The sequence below is a fragment of the Moschus berezovskii genome, chromosome 15 (assembly GCF_049115385.1).
Source record: "Moschus berezovskii isolate FMDL1 chromosome 15, NW_MosBer_1.0, whole genome shotgun sequence".
Lineage (NCBI taxonomy): Eukaryota > Metazoa > Chordata > Mammalia > Artiodactyla > Moschidae > Moschus > Moschus berezovskii.
The window spans coordinates 20,940,279-20,964,170 of record NC_142474.1 but is presented as its reverse complement, the minus strand read 5'-3'; the positions used below and the strand labels follow the sequence as shown (position 1 = coordinate 20,964,170).

Here is a 23,892-nt window from a genome sequence, read left to right as displayed (position 1 = left end):
GAAATCTTTCTTCTCTTTTTCCTTCTGTTCTTCTTATTCTCTGTCTCCTTCTCTCTCTCTCCCTCCCCCTCAGCATTGCTTTAAAGGTCTTCCAACTGATTGAATTTGTCCTACCTAAATCATCCAAGATAACCTCATTTACATAAAGTCATCTCATTATGGACTTTAATTACATCTGGAAGCTCCCTTCAAAGTAACACTTAGATTTATACCTGATTAAATAACTGTGGTGCTGGAGAAGACTCTTGAGAGTCCCTTGGACTGCAAGGAGATCCAACCAGTCCATTCTAAGGGAGATTGATCCTGGGTGTTCATTGGAAGGACTGATGCTAAAGCTGAAACTGCAATACTTTGGCCACCGATGCGACGAGTTGACTCACTGGAAAAGACTCTGATGCTGGGAAAGGTTGGGGGCGGGAGGAGAAGGGGACGACAGAGAATGAGATGGCTGGATGGCATCACCGACTCTGTGGACATGAGTTTGAGTGAACTCCGGGAGTTGGTGATGGACAGGGAGGCCTGGCGTGCTGTGATTCATGGGGTCGCGGAGAGTCAGACACGACTGAGCGACTGAACTGAACTGAACTGAACTGAAATAACTGGAGGCTGTAGCCTAGCCAAATTGACACACTGAAAAAGAAAATCATATTATTATCCCATCCCCACCTAACATGACTGCTCACTGCCCTCAGCCTCTGGCACCTGGGATCCACTATTGCCCTGGGAAACATTTTTTGACCATATACCAAGCTGTAGGAACCATCAGAATCAGCTTGCTTTTACTTGTCAATGCTATCAACACACCTTCACAGTTTTGCTTTGGGTCAGTGAGTATCTTGCCCTCTACCATAATATAGTTTGCAGGACTTCCCTGGTGGTCCAGTGGTTAAGAATCTGCCTGTCAATGGAGGGGACATGGGTTCAATCCCTGGTCCAGGAAGATTTCACATGCTACAGGGAAACTAATCCCATGCACCACAACTACTAAAGGCCACTTGCTCTAGAGTGTTTGCTCTGCAACAAGAGAAGCTAACACAATGAGAAGCCCATGCGCCATGGCTAAAGAACAGCCCCCGATCGATGCAATTAGAGAAAGGCCACACACAGCTACCAAGACCCAGCACAGCCAAAAATAAATAAATGATAAAAGTGTACAGTTTTAAAATAATAATAATATGGCTTGCAAAAATATTGATTATCTTGACATCAAAGAACATTTCATATGTCCGATACACTGTTAACATTATGCTTGTTAGATGTGGTGAGCAGAAATTAGCAAGAAATTTAAATGCATTATCAAAATACACGAGAGCAAAAAGATGAGACAAAATTTCATGAAAACCCAGGACCCTACCACTGTAATGAAACTTTTGAAAGGACAATGGTTTGGAGCATGTCAGGGTGTCCCTCCAAGGTAAATAAAAACTTGTTGTGCCCTTGCAATGCCTATTCTTACAAAAAGGCACAAAGCTTCATGAGCCATTTTGATTTTTAAGACAATATGTAATACAACTAAAGCTTCGTAGGTGGTGCCAGTGGTAAAGAACCTGCCAATGCAGGAGACACAAGAGACTCAGGTTCAATCCCTAGGTTGGGAAAATCCTCTGGAGAATGAAATGGCAACCCACTTCAGTATTCCTGCATGGAAAATCCTATTGACAGAGGAGCCTCGTGGACACAAAGAATTGGGGTCACAAAGAATTGGACATGACTGAGCACCTACACACATGCATACATACCACAGTTAAAAATGCTTTTCTGATTGCATGTACTAACTCTTAAGGTACCAAATTTGAGTAGGAATCAGAGCAAGAAAAGTCTCTCCACCAAGCAGTTCAAGCTTCTCTACCACTTTGTCCTTATGACCAAGGCAGAGCCAGTTATACTTTTAAAGTATCGTTAGCAAACAAGGATGTTGTATTGATGTTCTGGCAAATTTTAATAAGAGAAACATAGCACAGAATTTTGGAGAAGAGGACGATCCTATTGTGCAGATAACTGTTTTGATTTTGAAGGACAGCTCCTGTCTTGAAACTGAGTCCTGGTAGAGATGACCATCTAACTGCTGCTGCTGAGTCACTTCAGTCGTGTCCGACTCTGTGTGACCCCTTAGACGGAAGCCCAACAGGCTCCCCCGTCCCTGGGATTCTCCAGGCAAGAACACAGGAGTGGGTTGCCATTTCCTTCTCCAATGTGTGAAAGTGAAAAGTGAAAGTGAAGTCGCTCAGTCGCGTCCGACCCCTAGCGATCCCACGGACTGCAGCCTACCAGGCTCCCCCATCCATGGGACCCTCCAGGCAAGAGCACTGGAGTGGCCTGCCATCGCCCCCTCCGAATTTAGGTGGTTAGGGTGAGCCTAATCTGTTATCCTTATAAGAGGAAACTAAACAAAGAAACACCAAGGCTGCACATGAACAGAAGAAAGGGCATTTGAGGACAAAGAAAGAGATGGCAACCTGCAAGCCAAGCCGAGAGGCTTCAGGAGAAAGCACACCTGCTAACTAATGCCTCCATCCTGGACTTCAGCCACAACTGTGAGAGTAAATTTCTGCGTTTAAACCACCAGATCTGTGACAGCCCTAGAAAACTAATACACCTGTGTAACTACCACCAGAATCAAGATACAGGATATATCCATGACCCCATGGAGTTCCCTTGTATTCCTTTGCAATAATTCTCCACTCCACTTCGGGTCCCAGGCAACACAACCTGCTTTCAGTTACTATAATTTTACTTTTTCAAGAATTCTATATAATATACAAAGCTAATATACTTATGTCGGGATTCTTTTACTCAACATAATTTTGAGATAGACCCATATTGCTGAAGTAACACTAACTGGTTCCTTTTTAATGCTGAATAATATTCCATTATATGGATATGTCACATTTGTTCACTCATCCATTGATGAACATTTGAACTGCAGTTTTGGACTATCAATAAAGCTACAAAGAAGAGTTGCATCAGGGATTTATGTGGACCAAAGCTTTCATTTCTCTTAAGTATATATTGAGGGTAGTACTGTTGACCATCTAACTATGAGATATCAAATGACCGTGCAACCTGAGATGCCCTTCCTAGAGTACGTGTAGTCTTATCTACCAGGTTTTAATATTGGGCATGCACAGCAACAATCCTTGTCCAATTGGAAGCAGTGTATAAGAGACTGAGCCTGAGCAGGTCCTAAAGTCACAAGTTAGCTTATATGTTTGACTCCTTGCAAAGAGAAAAACATGCTATTATTCTCACTTGCATTATGCCCAATACTCTCTGAATATTAAACACTAATTCTGATAAACCCTTAAGGTACCACCATTCCAGGGGGAAAGAAGAACACCATCCAGCCAGGTTATGGCAGGTTGAGAAGAATCAGTCGTTTTTACTCACTGTAATAAGCACATCTTCTTGAAATGGGTTTGCCTTTCTGTCCCTAGTGATTCAGCCATCATCACTATCTGTGGTCTGACAGAATGCCTATTTACCCCTATGGTATCCCAAACAACATTGGTTCTTTTTTTTTTTTTTAATGTTACAGAAAAAGCTTTCCACTTTGGTTAGGACAGAGAAGTGAAAGACCGTTGTTCCAACAATAAAACAACAGTTGCGTGAAATCCACACTTTTTCTTAAAGTCATTGAAATGAACTAAATTCAAAATGGACAAACCCTACATAGATGATCAAAGAACAGTGGCCTCCATAATATCTGGGGTCAATTGTCTAGTTTAGATAAATATTTGGGTTGAGTGAAGCGCAAGTGTGCCCTAGGTGGAGATACGTTGCTAAGAAGACAGACCAGCACTCAGTGGCCGAGGACAGAGGCTGGCTGGCATCTACCCTCCGAGTCATCTCAGCCAGTTGGTTGGTTGTGACTCTTGTGCAATGAATGCTCTCTGGTGGGCACTGGTGCAACACAAAGATTCACACCTGTTAGTGATCCTCCTACATTGTTGGAGGGACTGTAAATTAGTGCAACCTCTATAGAAAATAGCATGGAGCTTCCTTTAAAAAAGAATTGCCATATGATCCAGCAATCCCACACTTGGGTGTATATCCAGAGAAAATTCTAATTCAGAAAGATACAAGCACAACAATGTTCATAGCCGCACTATTAACAATAGCCAAAACATGGAAGCAATCTCTGTCCATCAACAGATGAACATCTAAAGAAGATGTGGTATATATATATATACACACACAATGGAAGAGTAGTCAGCTGTATAAAGAAAAATGAAGTAATGCCATTTGCAGTAACATGGACAGAAGTGGAGATTATCATACTAAGTGAAATAAGTCAAACAGACAAATATCATATGACATCACTTATATGTGGAATCTAAAATACCATACAAATGAACTTGTTTACAAAACAGAAACAGACTCACAACACAGAAAACAAATGTTTGTTTACCAAAGGGGAAAGGGGCGTGGGGAGAAATAAATTAGGAGTTTGGGATTAGCATATACAAACTACTATATATAAAATAGATGAACAACATGGTCCTGCTATAGAGCACAGGGAACTATATTCAACATCCTGTAATAAACAATAATGGAAAAAATATGAAAAAGAATATAAGACTTCCTCAGCGGTCAAGTGGTTAAGAGTCAGCCTGCAAATGCAGGGGACACAGGTTATATCTCTGGTCCTGGAAGGTTATGCATGCCACGGAGCAGCTAAGCCCGTGCTCCACAGCAAGAGAAGCCACCATCTGAGAAGCCCACGCACCACAACTAGAGAAAGACCATGTGCAGCAATAAAGATCCAGCACAGCAAAAAATCATAAATAAATGTTTATCAAAAAGAAAACATACGTGTTAACGATCTATATATGTATAACTGAATCACTTTGCTATCTACCAGAAACTAACACAACATTGTAAATCAACTCTACTTCAATTTTTAAAAATAATAAAAGGGGAACTGATCACACACACGCACACGCGCACACACACACATAGTCACACTCTTTGTATTGCCTCAGTCCATTCGGGCTACTATAACAAGACACTTTAGCCTGAATGGCTTATAAATAACAAATTTATTTCTATAGTTCTGCCTGGGAAGCCTAAGATTAAAGAAATGACAGATTCTGTGTCTGGTGAACCTTCACTTCCTGGTTCATAGATGGCCAACTTTTGCTGTCAGAAGGGGCAAGGGAGCTCTTTGGGGCCTCTTTATTAGGACACTCATCCTGAAAACTTCATGATCTAATCACCTGCCAATGACCCCCATCTCTAAATACAATCACACTGGGTGTTAGGTTTCAACATATGAATTTCAGGGGGACAAAAACTTTCATTTATAGTGATATTCATTTCCATTGTCCATACATGTGCCTCTTCCCCAGACCTGTCCAATATCCTCGATCATCCAGTATTGTTCCTTCCAGTCCTTTGACCAATGAGCTCTTCATCACAGACCACAAGTCCATGTCTAGCCTTAGCTCAGGCCACTCTCTCTGCACGGAGTAGGTGACAGGCCTACCTACTCAGTAGGTACGCAGCCTAAAGCTCTGTCCAAAGATATGGTCTGGGCTCCTCGTGAGAGAAGCTGTAGTGCTAAACGGATCTTTTTCATGTCATATCAGCATACCAAGCTGATCCATTCATGAATCAAATTTCAAAAATTTTTCTCCTCTGTCAGTTGGTTGTAGAAAACTTCTATAAGGTCATAGATATCAAGGAAAAGATGCCAGTGCAACAGTGAGAGGTGACATGGGATCTGGGTCACCTGCTTATGTACTTTATTTGTACCCTCTGAACTGCTCAGGACTAATCCTGGATAGGACACTTCCAATGTATGATGGACTGATCCTGGGCCAACCTGACTTTTTGGCTTATTGCTGGTTCGGGCTGTACCAAGCTCATGAGGAGTAGTTCTGGCCACATGGTTATTTGAGAGCTCACGGTCAGACACAGTTGTCTACTAGGGGCTGGTATCAAGCTAGGTGCTATTTTCCAAATGATATATAGTTCTCTGCAGCAGATGGTGTGGCCTTCTTCTAGAACTCCAAGGGGTATGCACTATGATTTTCTATTGGCACTTGACAGTCTCCACCTGGTATTATTTCCTATCACAAAAGCTTCTTGTACCTAGTTTGCTCTTGCTTTGTTTCAGTTATTTTAGCTATTCTAACTCCTTAACATCTCCATGTGAATTTTAAGAATAAATTTATCAATTTTCTACACAATCTTGCAGGGATTTTTAATGGAATTTCATTGAGTCTGAAATCAAACCGGAGGAGAAAACTTAACAATATTGAGTCTTCCAACAGAACATCTCTCTCCATTCATTTAGATCTTTTAAAATGTTTCTTATATTTTGTAGTTTTCAGTGAACAGATCTTACATACCTTTTGCCATATTATTCCAAAGTATTTAATATTTTTAATGTTAACAAAATAGTACTGTTTTAATGTCAGTTTCCAATCGTTCGCGGCTAGTATGTAGAAATGTAGTTGGTTTTGTTTCTTGATCTTATATTCTATAACTCTGCTAAGCTCATACATTAGTTCTAGTGACTTTTCTGTAGAGTCCATCAAATTTTGTGCTGATGGTCATTAAAGCTAGTTGATGTCTCTCTTTCTGATCCAGATGTTTAGTTTCCTTTCCTGTCTAGGTAGAATATCCAGAACAACATTGAACGGAAGTGGTGAGAGCAGACATCCTTGTCTGGTTCCTGCAATTAGTGGGGAAGCATTTAGTCTTTCACCATTAACTGTAATGTTAGTTACAGGTTTCGTGTAGATGCCCTTTATCAGACTGAGAAAGTGCCCTTCAATTCCTAGCAAGATGAAAGCTTTGATCAAATCTGGATGTTGGAGATCTGTGAAATGCTTTTTCAGTATCTACTGAGTGGTGTGTGTGATTTTTCTTCTTTAGTTTGTTAATGTGGTGATTTTCAAATGCCAAAAGAATATTTCATTCTTGAGATAAGCCCCTACATAGTCAAGATATGTTACCCTTTTTGTACATTGCCATATTTAAATCACTGAAATTTGGGGGTGTCTGTCTCTGTGTTCACAATGGACACTGGCCTGTATTCGTCTGGCTTTGGTATTAGGGTAAGGCTGGCCTCATAGAAGAACTTGGTAAGTCTTCCTCCCTCTTCAGTTTTCTGGAATAGCCTGGATATAATGTCGTGTTTGGTGATGACATGATCTTAGCCTAGTGCTTTCTGTGTGCTAAGGCTTTTTCTACAAATTCAATTTCTGTGATAGATATAGAGCTTTTCAGGTCATCTATTTCCTCTAGAGAAGTTTTGGTAGTTTGTGTCTTTCAAGGACTATTTTTGTCTAAGTTGTAGATTTTATTGTCACAGAATTCTTCATAATATTTCTTTATTAACCTTTTAATACCTGTGAAGTCTGTAATACTGCCACCCCTTTCATTCCCAATATTGGTCACTTATGTCCTCTCTCTTTCCTAATCTCTCTGCCGAGATTTTTTCCAATTTTATTCATCTTCTAAGGGAAAAGCTTTTGATTTTATTGATTTCTTCTACTATTTTTCTGTATTTATTTCATTAGTTTCTACTTTGATTTTTATTACTTCCTTGTTTCTGCTCCCTTTGGGTTTCAGTTCAATTCAGTTCAGTCGCTCAGTCGTGACTGACTCTTTGCGATCCCATGAATCACAGCATGCCAGGCCTCCCTGCTGGGTTTAGCTGACTCTTTTTCCAACTTCTTACAATGGATGCTGAGGTCTGAGGTGGGAAGGGCTCAAGCACATTCCCTCCCCACCGGCTGACATTTAAGGCCAACATTGTGGCCCTGAATGGCTGGTGCTCCTGGATGACCCGCCTTCCCCCGTCCTCCTGAGAACACCCCCGCTGTGCAGGCCCCTGGGCTGGATGGAGTCAGCTTCCGCCCCCTTGTGGTCCAGAGTGTGCACGGTTGTGGTAAGACCTGCAGTCTTCACTCCCCTGGTGCACCAGCAACTCCGGCTCATTGAAAATCTTTGATATTAGCCATGCAGGTCCCACGGACTCTTTAGTGGTCTCTGTAGAATACGAGAGGAAATGCCACTGGACAAGGTAGGCTCATAGAGCCCAGAATGAAGGGTGAGGACTGTGAGTGAATTTATCCAGAGACAAACTAGCGCCTACTATAATCAGACAGCTTCACACTCATGGGTGCATGTCCCTGGGCAAGTGCCCCCATTTCTCTATGTCTCAGGCTTTGCATCTGTGAAATGGGGCACCAACAAAGCAAGCCTCAAGAGTTATTGGGAGGAGTCAGCAAACTAATCTACAAAGAATTAGAGCAGAGCCTAGCCCTGATTCGGGGTTCAGTGAGTCTGCTCTTGTTACTTTTCCTGCTCTCCTTGTACTGCCTGTGGGGGCCACAGATGGTGTTGGGGGGCATAGAGGAGTGTAGGGTGGGGAGCTTGGTGGGAAATGAGTGACAGCTCCCCTGATCTCCCTCCTGTGGGTCTGGCTGCCTGGTTCCTGCCCCAACCCCACCTCCCACAGCTGGGTGACTTTGGGAATTTTACTTAACCTCTCTGTGCCTCTGCAAAGGGAGGCCAATAACAACAGTATCCACCTCAGGGGGTGGCGTGGAGGACTAACTAAGCAACTACAAGTAAAGCACTTAGATGGCCCCTCATGCACAGTCAGCACTCAACAGATCTTGACTAGTATCACTCTTATTTCAGCTAAATGGACCTCCTGCACCCTGTACAGCAGGCTGGCCCAGAAGCTCGTTCCCAGGTCCCACTTGCAAGGAGACTGACTCCATTGCTCAGGGATGGCCTAGAAATCTGCATTTTCACAAGGACCACCTATCCCTCCAAAAGTACTGCAATGCCCCCAGAAACCCCAGCTCTTCTGTTTTCTCTTCCCCTTCTCCAGGCCATGGTAGAACCCACCATCATCACTTTTTGTTAAATTCCAATATGCCATTCAGAAAGGCCCCCACCTCCATTTTTAGGGAAATCTATATATGGGTTAAAGTTCTAATCTTGTATGATAAATAGCATATCAATGAATAATGGATCCCATTCCTTAGACAAGTGATTCTCAATGAGGGGACCAAGCCAGCCTGTCCCAGACCCTGCTGATTCAGGTGCAGGAGGCTGCCTGTTATCCACTTGCTCTGCTGCTCTCTGAAGTTTGAAGACCTCTGCCCTGGGGGACCTTAAGCTGTCTTACAGCACAAGGAGATGGGAGAAGCCACTCCCAATGGCCACAGGAGGGCACTCATACATAGCACTTGCGCAGCCATCATTCTGCCAGGGGTGCCTGTCCCCTTTCATGGCTGGATGCCCCTCCCTGGAGCCATGGATGTGAGCCGGGGCCTTTTCTGGGCACATGGCCGCTAACTTCTTACCTGAAGGTCCCAGCCACACCCAGTTCTTTTGTTCCTCTGACCTACTGAGCCTTTTCCCCTCCACAGGGCCTTTAGCCTATGGTTCCACCTGCTGGTACCTCTTACATAAGTACCCAACGCCAGCTCCATCTCCTTCTCCTGGATCCAGTTCAGAGGCCTCTTTCTCCAGAGAACCTCCCTAAACCCTTGTCTAAAGTGACCTCCCTGCAATTCCCAGTCTCACCTCACTTTACCCCCTCAATACAATTTGTAATTATTTCATGTATTGTTCATCTTTTGTCCTGATTCTCTCACCAGACTATAAGCTGCAAGAGAAGCAGGGATCCTGTTATTGCCCAAGACAAGTGCAGTACCTGGCACACAGTGGGCCCACAGGAAATAGTGGTTGAGTGGACAAATCAATGTTCCTCCAAGTCAAACTCTTGGAAAGCCAACTGTTGTTGTTCAGTCGCTCAGGTGTGTCTGACTCTTTGCGACCCCATGGGCTGCAGCATGACAGTCTTCCCTGTCCATCACCATTTCCCCGAATTTGCTCAAACTCATGTCCATTGAGTCAGTGATGCCATCCAACCATCTCATTCTCTGTCGCCCCTTCTTCTCCTGCCTTCAATCTTTCCCAGCATCAGGGTCTTTTCCAATGAGTCAGCTCTTCGCATCAGGTGGCCAAAGGATTGGAGTTTCAGCTTCAGCATCAGTCCTTCTAATGAATATTCAGGATTGATTTCCTTTAGGATTGACTGGTTTGATCTCCTTGCAGTCCAAGGGACTCTCAAGAGTCTTCTCCAACACCATAATTTGAAAGCCAATTGCCTACATGCCTTAGGAAGACCACAGAAATTCTGCTACTGTGAGCAACATTTTTAAACCAGGTACATATATGCTTTTCATCACAAACCCAAGTTTTCATCACATTTCCAAATGTCTCCCCAAAACTTAAAGAAGCCTGTTCTAAGGAAAGTTATTTGAAATAGTATTGTGGATGGCTAATGGGTGAAGTTTGGGGTGTCCAGCAGCTCCATCTTTCAAAGGGAAACAGCGTCTCACTGCTCTGGGAAGGCAGGCTGCTGGGTTTCTCTGGGTCCCCGTCCCCTCATGTATGGCAGGAGGGTAGAATGAGATCGCGCATGGAGCAGGCTTAGCACAGTGAATGAGGCCATCAGATAAATATCATCACCATCCTCATAAGTAGCTGCTTACAGAGGAGCTGAGCATTCCTCCAGCACCCCCTTCTATGCGAGCACCAGCAGGGGCAGAGGTGGGACAGCACTCAGCTAGCTGTAGTCTTTCCCTTATATGTCAACTCTACCTTCTCGGGCAGGTCTTTTCTCTGAATACCCGCTCCCCACCAGCCAGGTCTCCCCTCACTGTGCCCTGGCTTAGCTCCTCCCACCTCCACTCCACAGCAGAGCCAAGCTTCATAACCACACGCTCACTGAAGGCTGTCTGTCTCCCCATGGGTATGTGAGCACCAAGAGAATGAGGAACCTGCCTGGATGCTCGGAGCCATGGTGCCTGACACATAGCATTCAACACTTCGGTGCTTTGTCTGTTGAATGAATGAGAGCGAAGCCCACCATCTGATTGGACATCTGCAAACTCCCTCCAGGCACTGGAGGCACACAGCCCTGCCTTGTAATTGCTGGTAGAATTGCCCAAACAGCCACGTGCTCATTTGCAGACGCGCTCAGGAAAGGTGGCTCCCTAACATGTTGCGCATTTTCAGTGTCCTGGGCACCATCTCCAGGCTAGTCGTACGTGGTGTCACTCACTCCACCAGCTTCTCCAGTTTACAGGTGAGGAAACTGAGACTCAGAGAGGCGAGGGTGAGGGTGATCGCAATCATAGCTACAAGCATTTTGAGCGTCGCCCTGAGCATGATTCCCCTTCATCCTCACTATAGCCCTGTGCGCTGCTCCTCCTCCTTTTACAGGTCTGGAAACTGAGTCTGCCAGGAGGGAAAGCCAGGATTTGCATCCTGGTCCATGCGACTGAGAAGCCCATGCTCTTAACCACATGTGATTATGCATTAAGCTGACTCCAAACCCAGGGCTCACCCCTGAGCAGTGCTTCCCGTTCCCAAATCATGCCCCAGACCTGGAAAGTCTACACCTTCCATGTCATCATTTCTTTGCACCCAGTGGCCCTGAGAACCACAGCCCGTGATGAGGTGGGACTGACAGTCCCTACCCTCACCCCCAGTTCACACCTCCAAAGAGCCAAGGACAACAATGCCCGCTCTTCTCCAATTTTCTTAACAAAATAATAACAAAATCCCTGCTGGTTACACAAGACCAGGAAGACTAGAAAAGTACATTTCAAAGTAATTGATATTCTACAAACATCCTCAAGGGGATCATGAACCCTGAGAGAGAACCTCAAATCGGGAAAGTTTTCACCCTGAACTGATGCTTTTGATTTACGAAACCAGAAGTGAAGTGTCCAAGAATCGCCCAGGGCTTCAGAGAAATTCACACAGGACCTACACTTCCCCCCTTGCGGGGGGATCATGGGAAGGGAAAAGTGCCTTTGTCTCAGAGCTCACGGCAGCTGATTGTTGGGGCCCAGACCCCCAAGGTCTTTGCAGCTGCAGGGGAGTAGAGGAGAGACAGAGTGGTAGGGGTTGCAGTCAGAGAGGCCACAGGGCCCCTGCAGGCTCTGGGAGGCTTTGCATAGAGTTCAGCTTTTTCTGTGGGAAACTTTGGAGGGTTTTGAGCAGAGGAGTGCATGGTCTGATTTAGGTCTAAAAACAATTACTCAGGCAGCTGTATGCAAAAGAGATTGTAAATGGGCCATGAAGGAAGCTGAGACACCAGGTAGGACACACCTGTAATAACTCAGGCCAAGATGATGGCGACTGAGGAAGAGCTGTTAAATGTGGTCAGATTTGGGAGTGTTGACAGGACTTCTGGACAGATAGGTTGTGGGAGATGAGGAAAGAGAAGTCAAGGGGGACTCCAAGGGCTGCAGCTGGAGCCACTGGATAGATTGGGATGCCATTTCTTAAGAAGGTGAGGACAGGGGATTTGAGCTGAATTCTCTATGACCCTCAAACCCAGAGCAACAAGGTAAACTTATACTTTGCAGTGCTTTGACTTCAAGGCTCTCTCTCCCCTCCCTGTAAATCTTAACCAGAAACCACCCATCCAATGATCCAGTCATTCATGTCAATTAACAAACATTGCTAGTAACTGCCACATGGTAAACAGGGGAAGCACTAGACACATGAGGATGGATTAAACTCACACCCCGCCCTCAGAAACACTTACTTTAGTGGGGGATTTAGAGACCAACCAAAGATGCAGCCAAAGATGGAGAAGCTCTGTACAGTCAGCAAAAACAAGACCGGGAGTTGACTGTGGCTCAGATCATAAACTCCTTATAGCCAAATTCAGACTTAAACTGAAGAAAGTAGGGAAAACCACTAGACCATTCAGATATGACCTAAATCAAATAACTTATGATTATACAGTGGAAGTGAGAAATAGATTCACAGGATTGGATCTGATAGACAGAGTACCTGAAGAACTATGGATGGAGGTTCGTGACTTTGTACAGGAGGCAGTGATAAAGACCATCCCCAAGAAAAAGAAATGTAAAAAGGCAAAATGGTTGTCTGAGGAGGCCTTACAAATAGCTTTGAAAAAAAGAGAAGTGAAAGGCAAAGGAGAAAAGGAAAGACATACCCACTTGAATGCAGCGTTCCAAAGAATACCAAGGAGAGATAAGAAAGCCTTCCTCAGTGATCAGTGCAAAGAAATAGAGAAAAACAACAGAATGGGAAAGACTAGAGATCTCTTCAAGAAAATTAGAGATCCCAAGGGAACATTTCATGCAAAGATGGGCTCAATAAAGGACAGAAATGGTATGGACTGACGGAGCAGAAGTTATTAAGAAGAGGGCGAAAGAATACACAGAAGAACTATACAAAAAAGATCATCATGAGAGAAGGTGCTGCCTTCAGTTCGGAGTAGGTTGCTTGGACTAGGCCTGCTGGAGGATTTCGATTCCGGTTTAGGCGTCTGCGCAGGCGCAGACTTGGCACAGGCGGTCTCAAGCTGATCGCCGACCCAGCACCGCCTCCGGATAACTTTTCCCAGGATCAGTTGTATCTCATTTAAAAAAAAAAAAAAAAAGATCATCATGACCCAGATAATCACAGTGGTGTGATCACTCACATAGAGCCAGACATCCTGGAGTGTGAAGTCAAGTGGGACTTAGGAAACATCGCTATGAACAAAGCTAGTGGAGGTGATGGAATACCAGTTGAGCTGTTTCAAATCCTAAAAGATGATGCTGTGAAAGTGCTACACTCAATATGCCAGCAAATTTGGAAGACTCAGCAGTGGCCACAGGACTGGAAAAAGTCAGTTTTCATTCCAATCCCAAAGAAAGGCAATGCCAAAGAATGCTCATACTACCTCAAAATTGCATTCATCTCACATGCTAGCAAAGTAATGCTCAAAATTTTCCAAGCTAGGCTTTAACAGTACATGAACTGTGAACTTCCAGATGTTCAAGCTAGATTTAGAAAAGGCAAAAGAACCAGAGATCAAATTGCCAACATCTGTTGGACCATTGAAAAAGCAAGAGAGTTCCAGAAAAACATCTACTTCTTTATTGATTATGTCAAAGCCTTTGGCTGTGTGTATCACAACAAACTCTGGAAAATTCTTCAAGAAATGGGAATACCAGACCACCTGACCTGCCTCCTGAGAAATCTGTATGCAGGTCAAGAAGCAACAGTTAGAACTGGACATGCAACAACAGACTGGTTCTAAATTAGGAAAGGAGTACATCAAGGCTGCATATTGTCACCCTTTTCATTTAACTTATATGCAGAGTACATCATGCAAAATGCTGGACTGGATGAAGCACAAGCTGGAATCAAGATTGCCAGGAGAAATATCAATAACCTCAGATATGCAGATGACACCACCCATATGGCAGAAAGTGAAGAGGAACTAAAAAGCCTCTTGAAAGTGAAAGAGGAGAGTGAAAAAGTTGGCTTAAAGCTCAACATTCAGAAAACTAAGATCATGGCATCTGGTCCCATCACTTCATAGCAAATAAATGGGGAAACAATGGAAACAGTGAGAAACTTTATTTGGGGATCTTCAAAATCACTGCAGATGATGACTGCAGCCATGAAATTAAAAGACACTCACTCCTTGGAAGAAAAGCTATGACCAACCTAGACAGCATATTAAAAAGTAGACATTACTTTAGCAATAAACGTCCGTCTAGTCAAAGCTGTGGTTTTTAGAATAGTCATGTATGGATATGAGAGTTGGACTATAAAGAGAGCTGAGAGCTGAAGAATTGGTGCTTTTGAAGACTCTTGAGAGTCCCTTGGACTGCAAGGAGATCCAACCAGTCCATCCTAAAGGAAATCAGTCCTGAATATTCATTGGAAGGATTGATGCTGAAGCTGAAATTCCAATACTTTGGCCACCTGATGCGAAGATCTAACTCACTGGAAAAGGCCCTGATGCTGGGAAAGATTGAAGGCAGGAGGAGAAGGGGATGACAGAGGATGAGATGGTTGGATGGCATCACCGACTCAATAGACATGAGTTTGATTAAGCTCCGGGAGTTGGTGATGAACAGGGAATCTTGGCTTGCTGCAGTCCCTGGGGTTGCAAAGAGTCATATACAACTGAGTGATTGAACTGAGCTGAACAGAGACCAACCATTCTCACTATTTCACGTATTCAGTCATTCAGTCATCGATAAACAATCACCAGCACTTAATTTCTAGCAAGCAAGCATGGTGGTAGACATTACAGATGATCCTGCCCTTAGGAAAATCCTAGTCCAATCGGGAAGCCTGAGATTAGCATCCTCACCCACTCATTCATTCATTTATTCACTGAAGAGTCACCAACACCCAGCCTGTGCAGAGTCTGGGAGAGGACCCCTGCTGGATGACCCAACAGTGGCTCTACTGCGTGTCTCCAAGCAACCATGCTTCCCTCTGGATCCCTGGCCTCACCCCAGTGTTCCACCTGCTGCCCTCACCATATGAGCAAGCCCCAGTGGCAGCTGCCAGAGCCCATCGCAACACCTCCCCACAGCACGCTGGGGGGCTAACTCTGGTGTCATCTTCCTACCAAAAACCATGAGTCCATTCATCCTGGTGGCCACCCTTGCAGGCATCCATCTGTGTATCAACTGATCTTTCTTGATACCCACAGGTCCCAGAACCCAGGATGCATTCTGTCTGGAGGCTCCTGGTCCTCCTCGGCTTGCTGGCCTTGCCCTCAGCCCTACACAAGCCACACCAGCCTGGCCTGGCCAAGACTCACAAAGACAGAAAATCGGCTCTGGCAAGAAGTAAGCTAACCTCATGCTCTGCCCGCTATCACAGGGAGGGTGGGAAAGCGTTACCCAGCTAGATGAGCTGGGATCAGTGACTTACCCTCTTTTCTTTCTCTTTTTCATAGACCCGAAGTACAAAAAAATGAGGTTGAGTTGATCATATTCATAGCACATCGTCATTATCAGGCACCATGGCAAGGCCCCTCTTGTGTTTTATTTTATATTTTCCCTTTCAACCTCTTATTATTCCCCTCTTCCTTGGCAGGTAATGCAGTGTGTTTAATATATGTGTTTTAAAATGCCCATATCCTTGTAAAACATAGGTTGGCCATAATGGTTGCTCAGGTTCTTCCATGACATCTTAATGATGTCAATAAATAAGTTGATGCCAACCCAATAAATAAGATTTCATATACAAGACTTCATTTTTTTTTTACTGTTTTTTCTGGACATTATGCTGTTGACATCTGTTGCTTCATATTAGTGCAGAAAAGTCCATGAAATTCGTCCACTTCACCACCACTTGTCCCTAGGGATGAATACTTGAGTTGTCTCTAACTCCCTGCTATTATAAACTGCACGGTGATGAACATTCATTCTCACGTGTTCCTTTTAGAACCTGTGGGAGAATTTCTCTGGGGTATATCCTAAAGGGAGATGGCTGGGCTCTAAGGCAGATGCAAACTGAATTTAACTAAAGACTGCTAGGTTGCACTCTAGAATGATTACACCCATTCCAGTAACAAACAAGCATGCCTCTGTCCCCATGTTTCCCAACACTGGAGAGAACCCACCTGTATCCGTCTCCTTGGGCTGCCATAGCAAGATACTACAGACCAGGGTGCTTGAACAAAAGACATTTATTGTCTCACACCTCTGGAGGCTGGAAGTTCAAGTTGCCAGGGTTGGTTTCTGGTGAAACCTCTCTTCCTGGCTTGCAGACAGCCACCTTCTCACTGTATCCTCACGGAGCCTTTCCTCTGGGTGCAGACAGAGAGTGAGTGAGTGAGTGTACTCTGCTGTCTCTTCTTCTTATAAGGACACCAATCCCATTGGATTAAGGCCCCACCCTTATGACCTGGTTTAAGCTTAACTCCTCCCTCAAGGCTTCATCTCCAAATACAGTCAAATTGGAGTCTGAGGCTTTAATATGTTCATTTGGGGAGGGATAGCACAATTCAGTACATAATGTCATCTTTCTAAATGTCTGCTAGTCTGTTTTGTTGTGAGCAATATCTAGTTGTTTTAGCTTGACTATCTGATTAGTGGGAACTTTGAGCATCATGTCTTTTTTTTCCATTTTATTTATTTATTTATGACTGCACTGGGTCTTTGTCGCTGTGTGTGGGCTTTCTCTAGTTTCCACAAGTAGGGGCTACTCTTCATTGCAGTGCACAGGCTTCTCATTGCCTTGGCTTCTCCTGTTGCGGAGCACAGGCTCTAGGCACACAGGCTTCAGGAGCTGCAGCACGTCAGCTCACTGGGTGCAGCTCATGGGCTCTAGAGCATGGACTCGGTAGTTGCGGTGCACGGGCTTAGTTGCCCTGCAGTATATGGGTCCTCAGGCAATGAATTCTTAACCGCCGGACCACCAGGGAGGTCCTGAGCATCACATCTTAAATATTTAGCCATTTTGACTTCCTTGAATTCCCTGTTCTCACCCTTTGCCCATTTTTCTATTTGCTTTCCATTTTTTAAATAAGGACTTGTTAATTTATTTGATGTTAGTCCCTTGTCAGTCTAAGCACTGCTAACATTTCCCCCAAACTATCTGTTAACTTTGTTTGTAGATGCTTCATTGAACAGGAATATTTTCAAACCTACATGTAAGATTTTAATCCATTTGGAAGCCGTCTTTATGTATATTTATATACGTAAGTTAGAGATTCAACTTCACTTCTCTCCGTATGAGTCCATTTTCTCAACTCATCTACTAAATGATTAAGTTTCCAAACATGTGGATTCCCTTTTGAGTTCTGTGTTCTGTTTCTGTGTAACTGTTTCTGTACCAAGAACATAGTATTATAAATACTACATCTTTGTAAAATGCCATTTCATCTGATAGAACTTTCTTCTTCAAATGAATTTTAGACTGGGTTTAGTTCATTGAAAAAGAAAAAGTAATCTTCTGGAAGTTTGATTAGGATTTCATTGAATTTGTTTATTAATTTAATGATATTTTTGCAGTATTACATTATCTAATTGCAAACTTAGTATACCTTTTCATTTATTCAGATTTTATTTTATAACCCTTAAGAAAATTTTAAAGTTCAGTAAATGCCTTGAGCATGCTTTGTAAAATTGATTCCTAGAGATTTTGTGAGTTTTGTTGCCTCAGTAAATACTGCCTGATTCTATGTTTTCTAGTTGGTATTGCTGGTACATATGAGAGGAAAGTTGTTGATTTTTGAAAATTAATCTGCTACCCCAAAATCGTATGGTTTATTAGTTCTAATAATTTGTCTTATTTATTCTGTTCAATCTTCCGTCTAGAGTATTACATCATCTGCAAATAGTGACAGTCTTTTCTATTTTCTTCTAAACCTTATCGCTCTTGTGCCTTTTTCTTATTTTGCAGTATAGCCAAGGTCTCCTAGAGGGATGGGAATATATCTAGAATTCTTCACTAAGTACATTTTCTGTAGGTTTTTGGAATATAGTTTTCATTTTGTTAAAGAACTCCCCTTATATTCCTAGTTTTCTAAATTTTCTTAATCATAAATCCATATTAGCCTTTAACAAGTGCTTTTCTGCATCTAAAAATTACCATTTTTACATCTGTTAATATGATAAATTATATTAGCAGATTTTCTTATGTTAAACCCATCCTAGCATTTCTGAAATAAATATTATATTTTATAATGTCCTATAATTATATCTTTACAAGCTATATTTTATAATATATTTTTGTAGTCTACTATAATGTATCTATAATGTATCAAACCAAAATTTATAGTTTGTAATGTCATGTGATATTTTTATAATGCACTATTCAGTTGGTTAGCTAGTCGTTTATTTAGGATCTTAGCAAATTTTTCACATATAAAATTGATACATAACTTTCCTTGTACTGTTTTTTCTAATTTTTGTTTTTAATTGGAGGATAATTGCTTTGCAGTGTCGTGTTGGTCTCTGCTGTACGACAACATGAATCAGCCATAAGCATATGTGTGTTCCTTCTCTCTTGAGCCTCCTTCACACCACTCCATCCACCCCTCTAGGTCATCAGTCTTGTACTGTTCTTGAAGCAAATTGTACTAGCCTCATAAAATGAATTTTGCATCTTTTTTTTTCCATTTACTTTCATAATTACCTTTTTATAAAGTTGGGTAAGAGTCTTGCATGAAACCAGGGACTCTTTACAACCCATGGACTGTAGCCCACCAGGCTCCTCTGTCCATGGAATTCTCAGGGCAAGAGTACTGGATACTGGAATGGGTTGCATTTCCTACTCCAGGGGATCTTCCTCCAGGAATCAAACCTGGGTCTCCTGCATTGCAGGTAGATTTCTTTACCATCTGGGCCATCAGGGGAGCCCCCCAGTAGATCACTCGGCAAGAAGTCGGTACTGCCGCCTGCAACTTGGGCCTCCAGGCTCCAACACCCGCCCCCCTACCTTTGCCAGGACCTCGTGCAATGTCACTAGTCCCATGTCCATTTCCAGTTATTGCCCAGGGCCTCATGAAGCACGATACAGAGGGCCGAATCCAGAACATTCACCTCCTGGACAGTCTGAATGCCTCTGGGCAGATGGCCCCGGGGATGGTGGGCTGGCTAATCGGCAGCATGAGCCTTCATCACCATCAAGAAAGCAGGTGAGATCCTGAACACCATCCCTGGCCCTGGGATTCCTTAAAAGGCTCTGGGTCAGAGGGCAGAGTTGAGGCCTGCAAACCCTGTGAAGAAGGAAGGAGGGAAGATGAGTTGGGGGGTCACTGGGGAAGGCAGCACAGCATAGTCATTAAAGGCAGAGGTTTCAGGAGCAAAAGTGTCCTCATTTACATCCTGGCACTGCCACCAACTTTGGGGAAATTGTTGGACCACTCTGGTCTCATCTATGCATAGGTACCCAGAGCACAGCCCAGATAACATATGGGATGCCATAGGAACCCAGGGCTAGAGTCAGACATTTGACCCCACTTTATTGCTTGAAAAGCTATGTGACCCTGGGCAAGGCATTTGAGCTCCCCGAGGTTCAGCCTTGAGTCGCATCAGTGAAATGGGCATAATGACCCTCACATCCTGGAGTTGTTAGGGGCTTTCCCCATTGCACTCAGCCACTGCATAGCCACTAATTATACAACTGCATAGCCCTTGGTACAATTAGTCTCGCAGAACTGGGCCTGTCCTCCACCATCACTTTCCCTCCTTCCTCTCAGTGGATGCAGGTCTCAAAGCTACTCAACTGTAACACCTGCCCTTGACCTGCCTTCTCTGTGCTCTGAATCCCTCATTCCTCCATTTTAATGAGCGCCAGTGCTCATCACCTTGATGTATGAGGCCACACTCACTTCCCTTCATTCATTCCTTTAACAGTCATCCTCTGAGAGTATTAGGCTGGTTCTGAAAACAAGCCCAGTGGCTGGGTCTGCAGTTGGCTGTGGGTTTCACGAGACAGCTGTATGGAGCTATTAGGGGCGCTTGGGGTCAGCTTGCAGCCCAGGACTCCTACCAGGAGCTATTGCCCGCAGAACATCTGTAAAAGGATCTGACTCCAAACCCAACTGCCAGCCTTGTCTGTCAACCCAAGGTCTTGAGGTCTAAGGTCCTTCAGCATTGGTGGGGACCTTTTTCTCCTTCCTTGTGTAGTGCCAACATTACCAAGGCTCAGCTGGACTATGGTGGGATCCAGATGTCTTTCCATAAGGAGTGGTTCACAGCAAACATCTCACTTGGATTTGACATTGACTTGAGACTGTGAGTCATACAGAAGCAGGGCCTAAAGGGCACTGTTCCTCTTCATTGGGAAGCTGGGAGTGGGGGCAGGCAGATTTTGGCCATTTGGGGAACCCAGATCTTTCTGCCCCAACTTGGTTTCAAATCCTGGTTTCCAAACTCACTTGCTGTGTAACCTCAGGCAAGTCACTTCACCTCTCTGAGCCTTGGTTTTTTCAGCTGAAATGTGGATGGTGATCACTGAAAAGTGGAGACAGGTCGTTTGCTCATTTAAACATATGTGAGTTCCCTACAACGATCTTTAAAAAGAGAAACACTTTAATGATCTCATCACCCTTCCCTCTGCCTGTTTAAGCTATCCTTTCATTTTTGCTGTTCCCAAGGAAATGGAGGGCTCCACTAAATGGTAAAGATTTCCAGAATAAAATTTAATCTCCATTTTTTAATTTCCAGAGGCCCCCTCCCAGAAAGTGTTAGTTACTCAGTCGTGTCTGACTCTTTGCGACCCCATAGACTGTAGCCTGCCAGGTTCCTCTGTCCATGGGATTTCCCAGGCAAGAATACTGAAGTGGGTTGCCATTCCTTTCTCCGGGGAATCTTCCCAATGCAGGAACTGAACCCGGGTCTCTTGGTTTGCAGGCAGATTATTTTACCATCTGAGCAACCAGGGAAGCCCAAAGGCCCCCTAATCTAGTCTATTTAAAGGATTTTTGGAAGCCACTCAGGCTAATAACATTTTTCTCTTTAATCACTGACAACAGAATTTAACATCCAGTCACCGTGGAGCCCCACTGGACTGATTTGGCAAAAGAGCCACTCTCTATGTTGGCTGCTTTCTCCTCCTTCTACTCTTTGTCTCCTGCCCTTCCCCCTCCTCCTCTCTCTCATCCCCAGGCCTTTCGATAACCATATCATAAAGACACACGAACGCATGAACCTCTCTGTGGAGTTCTGGCTGGAGAAAGATGAGTTTGGCCGGAGGGATCTGGTGATAGGCAAATGCCACGTGGAACCCAGGAGTGTCCACACGACCTTCCTCACTGAGTAAGATCCCAGCCACCCCTTCCCAGGGCTGGGCCCCTTCTCGACCGGCACTGGCTTTGGTCACATGTCTATACCACCTCCTGGAAAAGCCCTAGACCAATCTCACCCTTTCCCCCAGATCTCTTCCTCCTCCTGCATTCCCATCCCAGGGATGGCCCTGCCACCCTCCCAGAAGCCAGACTCTTCCTCCGCCTCCCCACAGGCCATCTTCACGAGGTCCCATCAGTGACCTCCTGGCAACCCTCACCTGCTCCTTGTCTCTCCATCCCCACACCCACTGACCGGGCTCATAGTCCACTTTCTGAACCTCCTCCGGCTTTCCCTGACTCAGACCTCACTGCCTTCACTCCGTTCTCCCCCTGCAGCAGGGACATTTTCTGGTCTTCCTTCTCCCCCAGCCCAAAAATCTGGTCTTGTCCCCATCCCGCCCCCCACCTCTGCTTCAAACCATCCAGTGGTTCTCCAACACCCTCTGGTTAGAGAGCAAACTCCTGGATGTCACTCAAGGCCCTACTTGTCCTGTCCCATGCCCCTCTCTGCAGCCCTTTGCCCTCTAGCCTCTCTGAGGACTCCCTCCCTCTGTATGAGATATTTTCATGCCACTGTGCCTTTGCACATGCTGGTCCTCAGGTCTACATGCCCCTCCCTTCTCCTTTAAAGCTCCTCCCCATCACTCAGCCAGTCGACAGATACTTGATGAGAACCTACTGTGTGCTAGGCATGGTGGGCTTAATGCTAGGGATACAGTAGTGAACAAGAAGAAAAAAAACATATCTAAATGAAGATCTGTAGGCTGGCTGACCAAGTGAGTGAATCCCAACAGACTAGTGAGTCCCTCAAGGGCCAGATCTGTGTCTGATTTCTCTCCATAATTCCAGATGGCTGAAAGCAACTAGGTCCTCAGTGTATGTCCATTCATTTATTCATCAGATATTCACTGAATGCCTAGATCATGCCAGACATCCAGGAAGAGGACTGTGGGGTGTGGCTACTGACCTGCTTCTAATCTAATCAGCGCTTAACTAGCTGTGTGACCTTGGGCCCTTTGATTATTGCTTACAGTAACACCTCTCATGCAGAGCTGGCTGAGGAGTCAATTACTGTGTGAGATGCTGTCCACACACAGCCCCTGACTTAGTGTTTCCTGTATTTATCTGTCTTGTGCAATACACCCACCTCTCTTTCTAGAGCTATCCCACCAAAGGTGAATCCTTTTCTCCGCAACTTCAGAGACAACCTGGAAAAAGTTATCCCACATCTGATAGAAAGTCAGGTAAGTTTGAGAAAAAGGGTCTTCACCTTGGGCATCCTTGAGTCTGTGGGTCAGGGCATTTCATTGAAGAAATGGGTCTTTAGAACCTGGGAAACCTCCATTAAAATGCCCAGTTTTGCCATCTACTGGCTGTATCCTTAGGCAAGTGACTTAGCCTCCCTGAACTTCAGTTTCCCCATCTGTAGCATGGGAACCATCACATTCTCTATTTCACAGAGAGTCACAGAGATTCAGGGGGACAAAGCAGAGTAGTGTGGTGCATGGCTCCTGGCAATTAGTTGGCACTCAGTACAGGGGAGCCACTCTTGCCATGACTCCTTGTTGAAATCCCATGGCTCCTAGCAACAGGCCTTCCAGTTTTCTTCTTCCAGTCCCTGGTCTGACCCTTCTTTCTGTCCTGGTGGCGCAGGTATGTCCTCTGATTGACGAGATACTCCGGCAGCTGGATGTGAAGCTGTTGAAAAGCCTCATGGGTAAGTGAGCACCTGTGTCCGTTTGGTGGGGAGGACTGAAGATGGGCAAATGGACAAGAGAGCTGCCCCTGCTTCAGCTCCTGTGGAGGCCTTCTGAGGGGTGTCTGCCTGTGCTCTGAGGACACTCGGAGGTGAATGTGTGACCATGACCATCACTGTCCCCAAGCGAGGTGGGACAGTGGAGGGCACCCCTACCAATCAGGCTGTGCCCCATCAAACTTCCAGGTCACCAGAACTTCCCCCAAGATCTCCACTCAATCCTTTAGGGAGCACTGGCCCCCCTACCTGAGCCCACCTGAGCCCAAGTTGCAGATAAACAGATGAAGTCCCTGCCTTCAGGGAACTCACTGTGAATGGAAGACATAAGAAGTGAATAATTAGATATCATTTGAAGAGTTTCAATGCACATGTTCCCAGCACTGGGCCCTGGTCAGCATGGAAGGATGAGAGAGCCCTTCAGTGTGGACCTAGGGAATGGGGGGCAGACACTTGGTGACTGATTCTGCCTCTTCTCCTTACAGAACAGGATATTGCTCACGAACTCAACCAACTTTGA

General features: G+C 44.7%; 1 protein-coding gene across 1 annotated transcript; it reads left to right on the top strand.

Moving 5' to 3' along the window:
• Positions 1-15,541: 15,541 nt before the first annotated feature.
• Positions 15,542-23,892, top strand: BPIFA3 (BPI fold containing family A member 3). The gene is made up of 7 exons (XM_055425520.2): positions 15,542-15,665; positions 19,315-19,465; positions 20,460-20,567; positions 21,441-21,590; positions 22,779-22,863; positions 23,273-23,336; positions 23,858-23,892. The coding sequence occupies exons 1-7, from the start codon at positions 15,542-15,544 to the stop codon at positions 23,890-23,892; spliced, it is 717 nt and encodes a 238-aa protein (XP_055281495.1).

Bases quoted from the DNA above. Each gene is read 5' to 3' on its own strand.
- BPIFA3 (XM_055425520.2), top strand. From the start codon at position 15,542: ATGCATTCTGTCTGGAGGCTCCTGGTCCTCCTCGGCTTGCTGGCCTTG. The intron at 15,666-19,314 runs GTAAGCTAACCT...GTCCATTTCCAG, and splicing joins AAAATCGGCTCTGGCAAGAA to TTATTGCCCAGGGCCTCATG. The intron at 23,337-23,857 runs GTAAGTGAGCAC...TTCTCCTTACAG, and splicing joins GCTGTTGAAAAGCCTCATGG to AACAGGATATTGCTCACGAA.